The sequence below is a fragment of the Tupaia chinensis genome, unplaced genomic scaffold (genome assembly GCF_000334495.1).
Source record: "Tupaia chinensis unplaced genomic scaffold, TupChi_1.0 Scaffold141231_1, whole genome shotgun sequence".
NCBI classification, from domain to species: domain Eukaryota; kingdom Metazoa; phylum Chordata; class Mammalia; order Scandentia; family Tupaiidae; genus Tupaia; species Tupaia belangeri.
In genome coordinates, this window is record NW_006201094.1 from 122,371 (window position 1) to 142,057 (window position 19,687).

The following is a 19,687-nucleotide window of genomic DNA, read 5'->3' on the forward strand; positions in this document are numbered from 1 at the left end:
GATTAAAATGAGCCTAGAAACATAAAATTCAGTCTAGAGTACTGATTCTCACATCTGGCCATAATTAGAATCACTTGGAGAGTTTTTTAAACCTCTAAATTTCTAGGTCATAACCAGAAAATAAATCAGCTCACTTGAAGATTTGTTCTGAAAAATCTGTGGCTTTTAAGAACCCTCCAGATGGTTCTGATATCAATGTTTGGGAAATAGCAATCTACGTGTATTCTACTGGAATTTATACAAGATTCTATCAGCTTGAAGAAACAGTTCTAACAACAAAAATGAGTAACGTGGAACTGTCCCGTGTGCAAGTGTGTGTGTGTGTGTGTGTGTGTTAGTCCTGCCACTTCACTAAAAAATAAATCACTGGAAATAAGTAAATGCCTCTTTCTTTATTCCAAGTATGATCATCTGTAAGGATGGCTCTCAATTGATACTGATCTTAGTTCGCAAATCTCTCTCTTACTCCTTGACTCAGCCCTTGAAGCTTCAATCTTTGGAAAGTACACAGACCCTTTTCAGGGTAAAGAAACTAATTCTGAATACCAAACCACCTGCAGGAGCTGAGTAATGAGCTTCCTGAAGGAGGAAGGAGGAGTAAGGAGGAGATTTCATCCTTTCTTTATCAAAGGGTAAGTGTCTGCTGTATCTGATGCTAAAGGGGAGATCACCCGCACTGCAATTTAGACTGGGGGAGTTACTTCTCCACAGTGCGAACAATGCTCTGAAAGGGCAGGACCGCGAGGCATGAAGCCTGAGCTTTACTTAAATTCCAGGGGAAGGGATCACGTAAGTGGAGGTCGTGCCTGGCACATAGTAACAGGCTTAAATATCAAGTCAACCCATCCGCCTGAATAGACGCCCCTGCGAGTCCTCATTAACACCTCTGGTGTTCTAAACACAGGCTGGAGGGTGATGAAGGAAAAGAGACGGGTGGATAATTATTATTATGTTATCAGTTTGGGATTTAAAGATTCTCCAGTTGGCAAAGCTTAATTTTGGGAATCCAAATCACCAGCAAAGAAAGGAATAAAGGCAGAGATATTTGAAAAACAAAGAAAAACAACAACAAAAAAACAATGAAACTATTTTTCCTCCATAAAAGGCCTATTCTCTTCACATAGGAGGGACTTATTGACTGTGTGGTTTTTGGGTCCGTTGACGTGGTAACAGCATTAGTGGTGGGCTTACTACCACTTACTTAAAAATTCATTTAAAAATAAAAATAAAGTATTTGACCATCTTTTGGTTAAAGAGCAATATGACTAAATTCTAATGGAACTACAATTTTCTAAAATTGTCTTCCAATTATATACCTTATACTTGACCTATGAAAAAACTACTTATCAAGATTATCGAAAACTTTCTGTAAAGATACAAACTTTGTCTAGAATACTTTTTATCCTAAAGCCGCATTTAAAATTGCTCACAAATCATTCACTATGGAAGAAGCTCCTAAAATTGTATTCTATTCATACAATAGAGAGGCTATGTTCAGACTATTTTTATCTGCAAATTCTATGCCAGGTTCCACGAAGAAGCATGGTTTCACACTAGAGTGCTCATAAAGATTGCTAAGCAAGCCACTGTCAAAGAGCTTTAGAATTCATCTGGTCCAAATTCTTTCAGAGTTGGAAATGAAATCAGTTTGAATTCATCAGAAAAGAACTATATATTCTTAATTCTTTCTTGCCTTGTTTTAACATGGCATTCCATTAACGATCCTATCTGATCATCTATCAGTATGCATTTTCCTGATAATATTACGTATGTCTGTCTCAATTGTGCGTGGTTTAAATCGACCTTACTATTTAAGTTCTATCATGGTACATTTCTGCTTTGCTCTCACTGACTTTTCTGAGTATTTGCACGTTCATAGGCTTACCTCAGATAGAAGGGCAGTCTAGCATGGGGTTAAGAATACAGACAGTGGCACGAGGCTCCCTGCATTGCAATCCCCATTCTGTATTTACCTAGCACTGTGATCTTGACCAGGTTACTTAATTGTTTTCAATATTAGTTTATTTATAAAATGAGGATAATACCATAGGGTTATTGTTAGGTAACATGCAAACTGCCTAGCAAATGATGAACTGATAAACTATATATAGAAGTATTTAGACTAGTAATAGTAATAATAATAATAGTGTTGGCAAGAATACTTTGGGGATCCCAGCAGGAAGGAAGAGGTTTTATTATACACTGGAATAATGCCTATCATAACCTCAAGGGTACATACCTTTGGTAACAGTGGTAATATGTAAAAATAATTGAATGATAAAAAATATGGCTGCAGGGAGAACCTTTGAATATTGTTCACTTATTTTGTTCTATAATAATGGCATCAAAGTGCATATGAAGCATCATTGAACGGACCAGTTTGATGTGGCATCAGGTCAATTATAAGAACATAACAGTCTCCATTAATCCACAAAAACTTTATTATTTCTAAGGGGAAAGTCTGTTCCAGATGTAAAAAGAAGAGAAACAATTAGGAACACTTATTCAATAGCACGTACTAAGGTCTTATTATGCTCTATTGAGGATCCGTGCTCAACCTCACTCAAATCTCAACAATCATGGAAGTTTCTAGCACTTGATTGCTCAGGTCAGAATGCTTTCATTTTAATTTTGCCTCTGTCACCTACAAGCTGCATGATTTGGGACATCTTATTAAATGTCTCTGCATATCTTTATTCTTATTAGTAAATAGAATACTAGAATTCCTTAGAGAAATAAAATTGAAAAATAAGAAACAATAATTGAGAAATGCTTAGAACAGTACCTGCACAGAGTAAGCATTTATAAAACTGTTAGCTAATATTATTTAAAAATGTAAACCTCATTATCTAAGACAAAAGGCAAAGACATTTATAGAGAATTAAAAGGTCTTTGTCCTAAAACTAATTAAGTTCTTGTTTTTATCCATAGAAGTCATTCTTGTCATATTCTGTGTAATCGTTCTACAGTTTCCATTCTTACAAACCAAACAAAGAGCCTTGGAAGTAAATCCAAGTAAGTGATTTAGAATGGACTTTACCCCCCCCCCAAAACAAACAAACAAACAAAAAAAAACAGAAGAAAAATTATGCTAAAGTACTGGTAAATAACAAAAATTAAAACAATGTATCAAAAAGTATCAATAAGAAATTCAGGGATAGTCTAAATTAAGATGAGGGATGACTGAAGCAGAGATGGTTACATATCCCAATATCCATTCTACTATTCTTTCAAAATAACTGGACAGGTATTTAGTAAACAGCCATGCAGAAAGGGCTACATTCCTAGCTTCTCTGTTCCTAAGTGTGAATACCAGTTAGGTTGTGGTCAGTGGGATGTAATTATCACATGGAAGTTAGCAAAGACAATCTTGAAGAGAGAAATGGGACAGGCTTTTACTTCCATATTTTATTTAAAAAAATTTTTAAAGATATTTTTCCATAGGGCACATGCACCTGCTGGAGAAAGACAGAAAGAGACAGACAAAAAGAAAGTAAGAAATCACCCTCCAGGAGGATGGCTATGGTGCAATCCTTTGCTTCCATTCTCCTTCTAGAATTTTGGGTATAGATGCACATGTGTCCAGCATTATTTTCAAGTTGCTGGGTCTAGGACTTGAACCATGGTTGGCCATGTGGGAATCCAGTACCTTAACCACTTCATTTTCCATCTTTTTCTATCCTTCCTCTGTCCTCCAACAAGATTAAGGATGTTCGCTCGCTCATGAGGATAAGGGCTCATTCAGGCCACTGTGGATGGCTGTGCTGATAGTGCGATCACAGCTGTGCCTGGGTCATACCAACACGAGGGAGAGGGGCACGAAAAATGATGCAGCCACAGTCCCTGCCTCTTGGGGAGCCACAGTATCAGCTTTGGATCAGCGATCTCCACTCAGTTTATGAGAAAATAAAAGTCTGCATGATTAAGCTGTTGTTAACTCGGGTTTTGTGTTGTGAGTACCAAACTTAATTCTGAAGTATACAGCCAGAAATGTCTGTTGTCTCCGTCTGTATTTGCACCAAAATAGAACAATAAGTACATGTATGTTAAGGCAGCTCTGGAACTCAGAACATAGTCAGTGTACATATTTCTACAAAGAGAAGTGTTGTCCAGACCCAAAATGAAACTTGAGTAATGGAATTGCAAATAGCAGCTATAATTAGGAAGTAGGGTATAGGTGTTTTGTGGGGGGGGGGGGGGGGGGGGGGAGAGGAGTGAGGGAGGGTGTCAGTATGAAATACATTATCCATAAAAGGAATAAATTAAACACAATTTTCCCCTTTTCATTATACTTTCTTAAAAATTGTTGATGATCGTATATTTGTCATATTTTCTTTCTTCTTTCTCCCTCTCTTTTTTTTCTTTCTTTCTTTTTTTTTTTTTTTTTTTTTTTTGAGAGGTTTTTGCTATAGGGCACATGTTCTCACCATAAAGACAGAGCGAGACAGAGAGATAGAAAGTAAGAAATCACTCCCCAGCAGGGATGGCCATGCCGCAATCCCTTCTCCTCCATTCTCCTCTTGGGATCTTGGGCACGCATGTACACGCGCTCGGCGTGACTGGGTCTGGGACTTGAACCACAGCGGCTACATGGGAGTTCAGCGGCATAGCCATTATACTAACTGCTGGTCCCTCTTTTTCAACTGCCAGAGGCCAAGTGTACTCCCAGAGAGAGGGGCAGCAAGAAAGCATTTCTGCAATGGGACATGTCAAGTTGTACCTTCTCCTCCATCTCTCTGTCCTGTAGGGATTTGGGGGCATGTACATATGCACGGGCCTGGCACACTTTTCAAGCTGCTGGGGCTGGGATTTGAACTGTATTCAGTCATGTGGGATCCACCTCCCTTAAACACTAGGCTGCAAGAGCAGCTTCATGTACTGCTTTTATAACAACAAAATGAGCTTAAGTGCACAGATCCACGTGATGTAATCATTGAAAGCATAATTTTTGAGAATCCACTTACTTTCCCATAGAAATGTTATCTACGTTTTATCCTGTGTTTAACCCTTCAAAGCAAGCCATTCCCTGCCTTCAGTCACACTGATCACACTCGAGTGTTTTGTCTGCCCAATCCGCACCCTAGTGATGAAAACTAGGTTCCCTCCACATAAAAGTACTCTATGGCTTAATCTGGAATAAGTGAGCATTGTAATAAATGATCAAAGGAAGGGAGAAAATAGGCTCAGCTAAGATGGGTAAAATGGAATACTGTAAATATTTATTGATCATAAAAAAACTGTATTTTCCTTCCTTACAAACAGAAAAAATTGATATATTATGTTGTTAGATTTGTTCATAAAGATATAGAGATTAACATGTAAACATATTTCTAAAAGCCTTTTGCACCCTTTAAAGCACTGTAATAGTATTATTGGTTTTCCAAGCAGTATCCTGAGGAATTAAACTATTGTGTTCAATAAAAAGGGAAACGACGTTCCAACACTATTTTTCTAGTTTCAGGAGTTTTCTAGGTTCCATATTTAAACACAATTTTTCTAAATGACAAGAATTTGTAACAGGATTTCTTTATCTCTTTCCTTTTTCTTTTTAATAGGAAGGAGTGTTTTATGAATCTTTGTTCTGATTTATTGTATTGTAGGCAAACCCTCCAGAGCAAAGGGACCAGAAGCAGAATTGATGCGAACACACAGACTAGCATCTAAAGAAGAAACAACTTCATTTCCTACCTTCAATAGGTTTTGGTACAAAATGTGATGAGGGCTTGGTTTTTTTCACTCTGTTTCCCTTCATAATTTGACCTTCTTTATTGAGTCCCAAAAACCACGCTCGGCCCGATTCTTGCTGGCGGTACAGTGTGGAAGAGTAGATCACGTAGTAGTTCTCGAACACGGATTCCTTAAACTTGCATTCTGGAGTGAAGACATCCTGAAGAAGAAAAGAAGATACAGAAAGAAAAGAATTTTCAAATTAACCAGTAAATGCTTAAATCCAAGAAGCCTGAAGTGCATGTCTTCCGTACAAAGGAGAGAGAACAGCACATAATTTCATTAGCACTGAGTTATAAAGATTCTTCATGGGGAGTCAAGATACAGGACTTCCTGTCTAACCACCCTTTATCCCAGAGAACACAACTGTTCAGGCTCCAGTCATTCACTAGGGCTAAAGTTTGTTTATTTAAGACTCTGGCTAAGTCTGAACTCTGACCTCAGTATAATGTTTTACAAATTGAAGTCATTGGCCATTCTTCATCTATTGGCCATTAGAATGTAACCAAGGCATTACCATCTATTCCTGGGGATTAAAATCAAACGTACCCACAGCAAACACACGCTCACCAGATGTTTTTGAAGGGAACTATTCTATATGTATAAAAATCTTATTGACATAGCGAGAGCTAGTTCTGTAAAATCATCAGTACTTTGCCCAATGCCAGTAACAGTCCCTTTAATTGCTTAAAAATGTATTTTTTTATTGTTATCAAATATCAGATAAAAAATCCAAAGATAAGTAGTAGAAAACAATATTAATTACACTGACAAATCCTCAGTGAAGCATAGAATCAAAAAGTTTTAGTCCAAGAAAGAAATTTAAGATCCTCTACTTCAGCTCCAGCAATTGATAAGTAGAAAAACCAAGACATCATTTCATTAACTCAAAAATACATTTAAGACATTGCTGTCAATGCCAGAATTCCAGTTTACTGCCTTATAACCACTGCCCTGCAAAAGCTCACTTTTCTGCCTGAGTCTTGTTTATAGTGATTTACAATGGGATTTTGTAATCAATGTAATAAAATCATATTCTAACATGTCTACTAAAAAGAAGAAATTGCTCCCCTTCTGAGAAAAGCAGTAAAAAAAAAAAGTGACAATATCTCCATCAGCTATAAGTAAATAAGACTAAGTAAAGTACTCTACTTATTTGTGAGTTAATCAAATACTTTACTTATTCTTATTTACTATAGGATCCTTTATCTCAAACACAGCCACAGCAATCACTGTCTTCCTCACTATGTACAGGAAGAATTTCAATCCGAGGCCCCATGATTCAGTACAATCACCTAGAATTAAGTTACTGATGAAAATACAGGGATAAAGCTAGTCAAAACCGTATTGTTGCGGATGATCCTCCCAGTCTAATCTCCAGGCACAATTCACAAAGCTAAGTGATCCGTAGATTGGGGATTGCTGAAGGCCTTTGATGTTAAAGACACTGTGATAGAGGACTCTTGATTTTAAATGGTTCTAACATTATTGACCAAAAATGAGATGAAGAAAATGATCTCATAGAAGTAGAGAGAGAGATACAGTATGACTACTAGAGATGGAGAAGGATGGAGTCGGGGAGATGCAGGGAAGTTGGTCAATGGAGACAGTATTACAGTTAGCTATGAGGAGCAAAGTCTAGTGCTGTACAATACAGCAGGAAGAATAAAATTAGCACCGGCCCATGGATATTTGAGAGTAGCTTAAAATAAGGATTTTCAGGGTTTCCAGTGTAAGTTATGGCAAGTGGCTGAGATGTACACTAATTACCCTGACTTAATTACTACACATTGTAATAGTATACGAAAAAAAATCACATTACACCCATACAAATATGAATAATCATGCATCGATTAGTGGTTTTAGGCATTAAAACAATAGTAATCATTTAATATTTTTATATTAATACTAAATATATTGGGGCCAGCAGTACAATCATAGTGCAATGGCTGTGTTGCTGGACTCCCCTGTAGTCGACTGTGGTTTGAGTCCCGGACCCGGTGGCTTAAACTCATGTTGGGCACATATGCGTGCGTGCCCAAGATCCCGAGAGGAGAATGGAGGAGAAGGGATTGCGGCGTGACCATCCCCTCGGGGGTTGATTTCTCGCTTTCTGTCTCTCTGTCTCTGTCAGTCCGGCGAGCGCACGTGCCCTATAGCGAAAACCTCTCCAAAAAAAAGAAAAAGGTCACCTGTTGTATGATTTCCTTATATGCCTCATCCAGAATAAGTAAACTCAGAGACAAAAAGCAGGTAGTAGTTGTCAAGTGCTGAGGGTGAAGGTGTGTCACGGCTGGGGGGGGGGCAACTAGAGAGTGATTGCTTTTATTACAGATAACATATTCCAGGATTGGGCAGTGGTGATATTTGTACAACTTTTTGAATATACTAAAAGCCACTGAGGCATACACTTCAAAATATGAATTTTATGGCACTTAAATTATATCTCAGTTTTAAAAAATCAGATAAATAGCATAACTAGAGAAGTGAGGGAAAATAAACAAACAAAAAAACACTGCCAGGGTCGGGGTCAGGGCCAGGGCCAGCCTATAGCCTATTGGTGAAGGGAGCCAGATCCTACATGGTTGACTACAGTTCAAGTCCCAGCCTCAGAGGCTTGAAAAACATTCCAGGTACATGTGTGTACATTCCCCAAATCCTAATAGGATGGAGGAATTAGGATGGGGTTGCTCTATCCTGCACCACTGGAGGGTACACCTTCCTTCTCACTCTCTTTCTCTCTGTTTCTATCTCTCTGGCTAGCATGTACCCTGTGCAATTAAAAAGGAAGGAAAGAAGGAGAAAAGGAAAGAAGGAAGGAGGAAGGGCAGAAAGAACAATGCCCTGTCTGAGCACAGGACTAAATGACGGATCTGTGTGGTGGAACATAGACCCTTCCATGCACTTGTCTCAATATTGCTAGGATGTAATTTAATGACTGCCATGTAAGGGATCACAGCAATTCAGACTGAATTTTGTAATGTAATTTTAAATTCTGCTTTTCTTTCAGTATTAGGCTAAAGGATTAAGAAAATGCTTAGGTTTTGGTGTGGGGTTTATTAATTTTCTTTTATAAACAAACTAATCAAAATAAATCACAAAGCTTTTGTTTCTAGCTCTAACCCGATACTAATAAACATGATATTATCCCTTGATACCACAAGACTCTTAAAGTTCAAAAAATAAGTACTATGTATAAGATTTTGGACTTTATAATAGGAGATAGGGAAAACAGGTAAGATAAGGAGTTGCATATAAATACATGTATTGTCATATATGCAGAGAGCAATACAGCCTACTTACTTTTGAGTATACATCACAGAAACATGTAAATGTGGATATATATATATATATAAAGCTGCTTAGTGAGAGTTGAACTTGGCACCTTTATTTAACAGGGTGATGAAACTCATGATGGTAAAATAAATGTCCTCAGTGTCATAGAAAGTTAGAGGCAGACCCAGGCTCTGAGCTAGAGCAAAGGGCTGCTGGCTGTTGGTTCAGTACCTCACACATTGCCTTCCTACTGCAAAGCCAAGCCTGCTTTCACACCAAGCTGTTGATGTGAGCAACCTGTAGTCATTACCATAAAAACCACATTCAGCCATATGCGATACTACACTGTCTTTTATACACGAGGAAAATAACACTTCCATATAAATAATAAGCTCCAGATCTCTGTTTTAATTTCACAATTATTTAAAGACTCCTATGGAACAGCGCAAGTCCAGGGTGTGGTGCAGGAGCTGAAATCCTGGGGCCCTGAGCCAGGAAACGGTCTTGATCTATTGAAATGACATGTGAAGGATCCATACACAGCATCCAGGTTGGGATCAGAAATGAAAAGCCACATGAAGTATGCCCTTTAATATCAATTCAAAGGGCCTATGTAGGGCAGGCCCCTGGGCCTAGTAGTTAAAGAAACTGGATCTTATATAGGCAACTGCAGTTCAAATCCCATTTCTAGAGGCCTGAACAACAGGTTGACTAGATGTCCAAAATCCCAACAGGATGGAGATGGAGCAAAAGGGACTGTGGTGAGACCATACTATACTCTTGTCTCTGTCTCTCTCTGGTGAGGGCACATCTTCTCTGGCAATTAAAAGACAATCAAGGCCTTGGGTCCGGCAGGTGATATGGTGGCTGGATCCCACAGAGCCAACTGAGCAGGTAGAGTCCCCAGACCCATGGCTTCAAAAACATGTCAGGCATGTGACTTGAGTGTGCAAAAAATTCTGAGAAAAGAATGGTAAAGGCATTATTGCATGGCCTTCCCCGCCCCCAGAGGGTGATTTCTTACTTTCCCTCTCTCTCACCTCCCTTTCTCTCTCTCTCTGGTGAGCACCTGAGTCCTGTAGCAAACAAACAAACAAAACAACAACAACAACAAAAGTCAAGAGCCCATCCTAAATTAGAATTCAGAAATAAAGCATCTAGTAATAGCTGAGCAGAGCGAGACATTCAACGGGAAAACATGGCAGGGTCTTAGAGTAGGCATTTCTATGGGCATAGGCAGCTGCCCTAGCAAACTGAAAGGGAAACCTTAAGGGAACTGTCACAACGTGGATAATTAAAATCACCCTAAATGCAACTTTTACAATTGCTATTGTCAGTTTTTGTGTTCATAATGAGAAATCAGAGCTCTAGACTCAGAGTAAGAGTTTCCATATATACTAGCTGTGGGACTTTAGGTAAAACTCTTTGAATGTTACATTTTTCAACTGTAAATTATTTTAAGAAAATAAGATGTATTGGAAGTATATTATAAACTTAAAATTTACAACATCCCCAACTCATTACTCAGTCATTATTATAAGAAATATTCTTTTTTTTTTTTTGAAAGTTTATTAAATGGCACATGGGCTCATAGGAGAGAAGCACAGAGAGAGAAAGAAAAAGTGAGAAAGCATCCCTTTTGGAAGACAATCATGCTGCAATCCTTTCTCTTCCATTTCTCCTTTTGGGATTTTGGGTATGAATGCACACATGCCTGCAGTATTTTTCAATGTGGGGTCTGGAACTCTAATGCGGCCGCCATGTGGGATCCAGCTGCTTTAACCACCATGCTACTAGCTGGCCTGAAGTTTTCTTCTTATAGCAAGAAAAATATATAATTAATCATGTAACAAGACACTTAGTTTTCTGCTTTTGGCACTCATGTTTATATCGGCTACAGCATGCAAGACACTGTGCCACGACTCTAGCTAAAACAAATTGTATATATATAGATACACACATACACACATACATATATATGTGGTTGTTTTGGTGTTCCCATATAGGTACTGTGAGCTTTGATTCCCAGAGGTATGCTCCATTCAATACTTTTTATAACCCAGCATATTCGGCACTCAACTTATTCTTGTTGAAGAAAATAATAAAACATTTCTACCTCAGAGAAAGAGCAAAGAGTATGTGTTAAGGTAGAATTTAAGACAATATTGACTCAGTTTATTTATATGCATAATCGTAGGCTATTTATTAAGTAAGTTTGACGGAGATCTTATATATGAAGTGGAGGGGGGGAAATCATTCTGTCATTTTAAATGTGGTGAAGGCTATGGCAGCATGCGTGGCACACCACTGTTTGGCAGGCTGCTGATACTGGGAAGGCTCAGTTTTGAGTGTTGGTGCACCCGAAAGCCAGGTACACTGGTGCACCTCTGTAGTCCCAGTTTCTTGAAGGCCAAGGCAGAAGGACTGTGCACTCATGGCCAGGGTAGGAACAGGACTAGACCCTGTCTGGAGGAATGGCGCAGGTGGCAGGTACCTGTGGCCTCGGCTACTCAGGAGGCCAAGACAGGAGGATAGCAACACATTGAGACTTTGTCTAAAAACAAACAAAAAACAATGCACAAACACAACACACGCAAATGTAGTGCAAATGAAATAAAATAACAAATATTACTTTGCAAAATCTTTGTTCTTTCAATCAACTTTTTCCTACATAATTAGCTAACAGATGATGTATGGCAATTTTAATACCAATAATAACCAATCAATCATGAGTACAGGCAAATTTTGTTCAAGATGAAAGCATAGCATTGTAGATCACATAACTTCAATAAAAATATTTTCTATTCTACTTCCAACTTGCATATATGTACTACTTGTCATTATTCTAGGCCATTATATTTGGTCATTGGAAATGTCATGATGCATTTTTGCATAGAAAAACATGCCATGGCTTTTGAGATGATCCAATGAATGCATATGCTTCCATGTTGCATTTACTAATAGTGCACATCGTACTGCCTAAATTAAACTAAGCATTTGGAAGTTCCTATATTAATAATTATTCCAAGACATAAAAATGAACAGATTAGAAGAAGAGAATTTTCTTCAAAATTTGGAGAAATGAACAGTAACTATTTTCTCAAAAAAACATTCAGATTTTCTAAATTTCTGATTTGTTATCTACTGACATTTTCCACCTTGTCTTCATCAAATCACATTTAACCTTTTTGATCCTAAACATCTTTCATTGTAAACTAAAGATAAGAAGGGATTTCGAATAGTTTGTGAAAAATTAGAAATGAATTAGGAATTTATTTTGGTTCAAAAAATTAGAAATCTACTCATAATTTTATTTTAATAATATGCATTTTCCATGAACTTTTTGAAGACCGCTCATACATTTACTACAAACTAATGGCTTTTAAATGATGTAACACAGGTGGACATTCTTTGAAACCTACAAATACCTATACAATTATTTGAGATTATTTATTTAAAATCAAAGACTTGAGATAATAACTTTTATCATTTCTACATTTCAGTGAGACATCTGTTTGGAATAAATCTTTGGAAGGCAAAGAATGTTATGTGATTCACTTACAACCACTTTTGCTCCCCTTAGCTTTACTTGCAAAATGTGTACTTTCTAACTCAAGTATGAGTACGTGACTTGTATAGCTCCGTATAGTTAATATAGTTAAATAGCACTATAACAACAATTTATTTTCATCTTGCTCTTTGCAGATCCCCATCTCCTCCTACGGTTCTGGCTCTGGCAATCTATGGAATGAATGTACAATGAATGAATGAACACTCATTGCAATCAGCCACTGATCTTGTGGTTGCTCAAACACAACAAGCACATCTCACTGCAAATCCTTCACAATCAATAGCTCTTGTTCTTGAAAACCTCTTCAATAACAAATCAACATGATCTGATCTGATCTCTTATTTCATTTAGGTCACTGCTTAAATATGACTACTTCAAAGAGATTTCTCTTGCCTACCTTACATAATTTAGCACATCCTTAGTCACTTTCTAATCTCTCACCTTGCTTTTTTATTCTTTGTAACTTGAAACTATCTGACATTATAGTACATATGACTGTTTAAGCTCCATAAACATATGCACAATAACTGTTATATTCCACTTTTACTTTGAACAAGTTTTGAAATTAAAAAAGAAATCTACTCCAACAAAATATTTTGGTGAAAAGACATCACAAGACCTGTGTCTCTCTAACTTGTGTTCAGATTGGGAAGGTTATTTTCCTTCTTAAACTCTCAGTTTCCCTAAATGTAAAAGACAAGTGTTTGTCAAATTATGCAATCTCAAATGTCTCTTAAGTATTCTAAAGATTTATCATTCATATTAAACAGTTAAATAATTTATTACAATTAAGAAGTTCATACAAAACATTGTTATTTGGGGACTAGCATATGGTGGGATGGTTACATCAGTGGACTCCCACATGGCCAACTGTGATCCAAGTCCCAGACCCAGCAGCTTGAAACTCAAGCCAGGCGTATGCATGCATGCCCAAAACCCCAAAGGAAGACTGGAAAAGAAGGGATTGTGGCATGACCATCTCCCCTGGGGGGGTGATTTCTTGCTTTCTATCTCTCTGTCTCCCTCTATCTTTCCAGCAAGTACAAGCACCCTATATGAAAAAAAAATTTAAAAATTTAAAACGTCCTCTCAAAAAAAAAAAAATTATTTCAACAACTTATCAATCAAAGAAATGGTGATAATATATTATTATTATTATAAAGCAAATAAAGAAAACTCTGATTAGAGGAAATAGTCTTTGCTATCTGAGTCATTATGAGAAACAATTATCCCTAAGTCATGTAAAAATTATTGATTTTCAAACACATGCCAGATTCATAGGGCATTCTGGTTTTGATTTTTTTCTTTCCAATTAAAACATAAAATATAAACTCTTTTTAACACATAGAACCATCTCCTTTGTTTGCTGTGCAACTCTGTCATCTCTGTTTATTGCATTGTGTATAAAAAACAAAAGAAGGATAGCTGATGGTGTGATGATTAAGGCAATTATGTGGTTTGAGTCCCACACTGGCAGCTTGAAAAAGCAAGTTTCATGTACATGCTTGCCCAAAATCCCAAAAGGAGAAATGGAGGTGTCTCTCTGGGGTGTACACATAACCTCTAGCAATTAAAAAAAAAAAAAAAAGAAAAAAAAAGAATGAAAACAAAGAGAAAAAAGAATGAAGTGAATCAAAAACTTTGGTGGTTCTTGCAACAAAATTTACATCCAACAACTCCAGAGATACACATTTCCTTTTGTTATACCCTCTGAATATCTGGCTGTGACTCTACTAGTTTGCTTACTTCACTAATGGCCTTTAGATGCCCAGAACTTGAAAACCTTTGGTATATTAGCAACAGCTTGCTGTGTTTTCAGACATAATGATATTAAATCAAACAAGAGAACTATTGTCTTCCATCCTGACAAGAGGCAAAGAAATGCTAAATTACATTATGCTAAATGAAGAATTTTTTAAAACTGAGGTTGCTTTGACTAAAACAAGTCTAATTTTATAACTTTAAAAAAAACCCCTGCAGATATGGAAACCTTTGTATCCTTCTAAGATAATTTCTACTGGAAAACTACTGAGCTCACTTCTCTAAAAATAAAGGTTCTTTGTTAACTCATTCTTTGCAATATGTGACAAGGCAACAAGGTAAATTTATATGGCCATAAAATAATGCAACCTGAGTTGTATTGAAAACATAATTTTGGAAGTACAATTACTCAAATCCCTGCTTTTTGACCTTGGACAAGCTACTTAATTTCTCTGAAACTCAGTTTCATTATCTGAAAGTTAAGGCTAACCATACCTTCACTTCATGGTTGTGTTTTGTTTGTGTTTCAGATTTCCTTCTTTATTCCCTAAGAGGCAGGGAGAGAAACAGGCACCATCAACAGGGTCTCTATCCTGTCCTGGAGCTAGCCATGATCCTGGCACAACCAGTAAGCTGATGTAGAAAAGGCGGATTGAGCTCACAACTCTATAACCAGTGAATATATCCTCCAAACTTGGTATGGCAAAGTGAAAGTATTTTCAGAAAAGAAAAAAAAAAAAAAAAGAAGAAGAAGTGACTTCATTTCTAGCAGTCTTGCATTACTAAGGAATAGTAAGATTGTTATTCAGGTTGAAGGGAAAGAAGACCAGATGGGAACTAGGCTTCAAAGAAAGGGATGAATCACACTGAAAATAATAAATATGTTGAGAAATATAAAATCGCATACTTTTTCTTTTAAATTTTAAAGCAAAATAATGACATTGCACTGAGAAAGTTATAATGTAAAAACCCAATATATATAACATTGCAGAAAGGATGGGGAATTAAATGAATATACTGTTTTAAGGTTCTTTTTTAAAAAAAAATTTTTCTTTAATTTTATTTATTTATTTATTTTAATTTGACCAGAGAAGGAGAGAGACAAAGAGAGAGAGAGAGAGAGAGAGAGAGAGGAGAGAGAGAAGAAAGTGAGAAAGTAAGCCACCAGGTCTCGGACTCGAACCGCAGTCAGCCATGTATGAGTCCAGCATCCTTATCACCATTGCCACCTGCTGATCCTGTTTCGAGGTTCTAATATTAATTCTAAGTAGACTGTCATAAAGTAACAACCTATTTTACTCTGTAGAATAAAAATTATAAATATATAAAAAGGTAGAGTAATAAGTCAATATAGGAATTAGAATGCAATATCAATATGTATCAATTAAATAAAAGGAAATAAGGAAAGAATAAAGATTGAATGAGATAAACAAAAAATAAGATGGTGGATAAAGATCCAACCATATTGGTCACCATGTTCAATGTAAATAAACACTACAATTAAAAGAAAGAGCCTGCCAGAATAAATAAAAATGCAGGACTCACAATATACTCTCTGTAAGTGAAACTTTGTATCATACAGGTTGAAAGTAAAAGGATGGAAAAGATATATGAACAATAAGTATTAGAAAGTATAATGGCTATGCTAATATAAAACAAAGGAGATACTTCAAGACTAAGACTATTACCAGAGGTAAAGAGGAAGCTTTCATAATGACCAAGAGTCAGTGCACTAATACCTACACATAATACTCCTACACAAACTACATTAAGAAAAAAAGTGACAGAATTAAAAAAGAGAAGAATGAATAAATCCACCGTCATAATTAAAGATTTTAATTCTCCTTTCTCAGCAAAAGATAGAACATATAGCAAGAGTCAGTAAGGATATCAAAAATCTGAACACAGTTGGGACCAGCAGTTAGCGTAATGGCTATGTCGCTAGACTCCCATGTAGTCGACCACAGTTTGTGTCCCAGACCTGATGGCTTAAAATTCACTCTGGGCGCGTGTGCGTGCGCGCCCAAGATCCCGAGAGGAGAATGGAGGAGAAGGGATTGCGGTGTGACCATCCCCCGGGGGGTGATTCTCGCTTTCTGTCTCTATGTCTCTCTCTGTCTGTCTGGCAAGCGCACGCGCCCTATAGCATAAACCTCCCCCCCCCAAAAAAAACAAAAAACAAAATAACCTGAACACTGTCAAACAATAGTAATTAATACAGTAAAACATTACATCAAACAACTGCAGAGCGAACTTTTTTTTGAGTGTGTCTGAAGCATTCACTAAGACACATGCTGGTCTGTGTAGAAAGCACTTACAGTATGTTCTCAGACAGCAAAAATTCATGAATATTTGGAAATTAAACAACATATATATTATATACATAAATACATCATATATATGTATATCTTTTATATATATGTTTTAGAATTATTTTATTTAACTTTATTTATTTTATTTATTTTAATTTTGACTAGAGAGGGACATAGAAAGAAAGTGAGAAAGCAAGCTGTCAGGTCCAAGATTTGAACCACTGTCGGCCATGTGAGAGTCAGCACCCTTAACTACCACGCCACCTGCCGGCCCCATATATATAAGCTTTACATATATAAAACTATGGGGTAATAAAAAAATCTCGAGATATTTAAAAATAGTTATAATTGAATAATAATAAAACAAAAAACACCAAAATCTGTGAGATATAGCTAAAAGGGTCTTATTAAGAAATGGAAGAGGGGCCAAGAGGTGGTGTAACAGTGACGCTGCTGGGTTCCCACACGCCACATGGCCAACCACAGCTCCGTCCCAAACCCCGCTGCTTGAGAATCCCAGTGGGCATGTGTGCGTGTGTGCCCAGGATCCTGAGAGGAGAATGGGGGAGGGGGTTGGGGCATGGCTATCCCACCCCAGGGAGGGTGATTTCTCACTTTCCCTTTTTGTGTCTGTCTCTGAATCTCTCTGGTGAGCACAGACACCCTATGGTAAAAACCTAAAAAAGAAAGAAAGAAAGAAAGAAAGAAAGAAAGAAAGAGAGAGAGAGAGAGAGAGAGAGAGAGAGGAAGGGAGGGAGGGAGGGAGGGAGGAAGGAAGGAAGGAAGGAAGGAAGGAAGGAAGGAAGGAAGGAAGGAAGGAAGGAAGGAAGAAAAAGAAAAAAAGAAATGTGAGTAAATTCTCATATCACAATGAACATTCCCTTTGACCCATTTCCAGGAATCTGATCTACAGATATAGTAGCGTATGTGCTGAATGCAGTATGCGCAAGATTATATTCATGGCAAAGATGTTTGTAATATCGAGTATTGGCAACAATCTAAATGTCCTTAATAGAGGATTTGTTAAATAACTTCCAGCATGTCCACACATGGTATATTCTGCAGCTGCTGAAAGCAAAAAAGCAGCTTGCTAATATTACTATTGAAAGATATCCAGGGTTGGCAGGTGGTGTGTTGGTTAAGACACTGGACTCCCACATAGCTGACGGTGGTTTGAGTCCCTAACTTGGCAGCTTGCTTTCTCTCTCTCTCTCTCTCTCTCTCTCTCTGGTGAGTGGATATGCCATAAGCAAATTAAAAATAATAATAATAATGATAAATAAAATGGACTGAATACTTCTTTACAAAGTTAAAAAAAGTTAGCTCCAAGACATACTGTAGAAAGATCTCCAAGAGAAAAAAAGCAATCTGTAAGCATATGCATATTTGTACATATCACTATTTGCATTAAATACATACAGATTATGCAAGCATGCATATATTTTTATATGCTACTACTCGTGTTAACCACACACATATACATATATATGTGTGTGTTTCTGTCTGTGTTTATTTTCCGTTATGTTTGAACAATGTCTTGAAGGATACACAAGAAGCTGAAAACCGTGTTTTCCTCCTGGGAAGAAACTTGGGTGGTTGTAGAACAGGGATACGAGAAAGTGACTTTCTCCCGATGCTTATATTACTACTTAAAACAATACATACAGAGAAAACTAGGTTATGTACAATTAATGCCCTAGTAAGTGTGGCCTTCATTCCTCTAATACATGGTACAATTACTAATATGTTTTCTTTACATCTTATAAAAAACCTAGACACTGAAGTGGAAATTTACTTACCCAGGCTCATGCAAGAAGCAATAACCTTATGATTACAAGAATATACATAAGGTTGCCTGATCCCATATAAAAGAATGGTACTTTACTGTGAAAAATTACTGAAGGAAGACCAGTGAAAACTTAAGTAAGCAACCCTAAAAATAGAATCATTAAGTGAATAAGGGATTAGGAATGAACCTGATTACTTAATCCATCTTCAATACTTTGGTGATTAACCACCAAAATAATCTTGGATCTCAGTAAGAGGAAAATATATATTAAAAGGAAAAAGAAAAAGAGTTTCATCCTTATTTGAATTCTACTTGCTTCATGTTTCAGACTTTCTATGACTTGAATCAAATGTGATATCCAGAGGGCCCCAAATTTCTCCTCCAGTACTCAGTGACCAGAAGTTGGGTTTAAGGACTATGTCACTTGACTCCCATGCAGTCGACTGTGGTTCGAGTCCAGGACCGGGTGGCCTGAACTCATGCCAGGCATGTGTATATGCATGCCCAAGATCTCGAGAGGAGAATGGAGGAGAAGGGATTGCAGCCATCCCCTTGGGGGGGGGGGGATTTCTCGCCTTCTGTCTCTCTGTCTCTCTCTGTCTTCCTGGCAAGCGCACGCTGCCTATAGCAAAAACCTCTCCATAAATAAGTAAATAAATAAATAAATGTCTGATCAAAGTTGTCATAAACACTGTGAGCTTTCCAGAAGGCAATGACACTTCACCTGTGAATATGTAGGAAAGGACTTCTGCTGTGAGTTAGCGTTGCTGTAGGCCTGCCGGATAATTATGCCTACTGTCAGAGAGCAGAAACAGTTCCAGAATCTGCTCGAGTTACTTGCTCATTGGGTTTCAATTACACTTTCATTTAAACACAGACTTCCTGGAAGTGATTACAATGCCCAGTGACGGAAACGTTCTCAGTGGGAGACAACTATATGGTCAATGAATGAGAGGTTGGCTGGAGTGCACATGACTACAGAGCACTTGTGATGCAGAGTTGCTGAGATGTGGGTGAGGTGAGGCAGACACCACACGTGCTTTCTGTTAATCCAGAGGGGACTGCTGAGATGTGGGTGAGGTGAGGCAGATACTACGTGTCCTTCCTGTTAATCCAGAGAGGACTGCTGAGATGTGGGTGAGGTGTGGCAGACACCACACGTGCTTTCTGTTAATCCAGAGGGGACTGCTGAGGTGTGGGTGAGGTGTGGCAGACACCACGTGTCCTTCCTGTTAATCCAGAGGGGATTGC

The 19,687-nt window shown here is 37.5% G+C and overlaps 1 protein-coding gene across 3 annotated transcripts in view; it reads right to left on the reverse strand.

Moving 5' to 3' along the window:
* FGF12 (fibroblast growth factor 12) overlaps positions 1–19,687 on the reverse strand; it is a 675,226-nt gene that overhangs the window by 14,637 nt on the left and 640,902 nt on the right. For all 3 annotated transcript variants that reach the window (XM_006162953.3, XM_006162954.3, XM_006162955.3), the window contains one exon: positions 5,689–5,887. In XM_006162953.3, the coding sequence (XP_006163015.1) occupies positions 5,689–5,887 (199 nt within the window). The remainder of the gene's footprint in view (positions 1–5,688; positions 5,888–19,687) is intronic.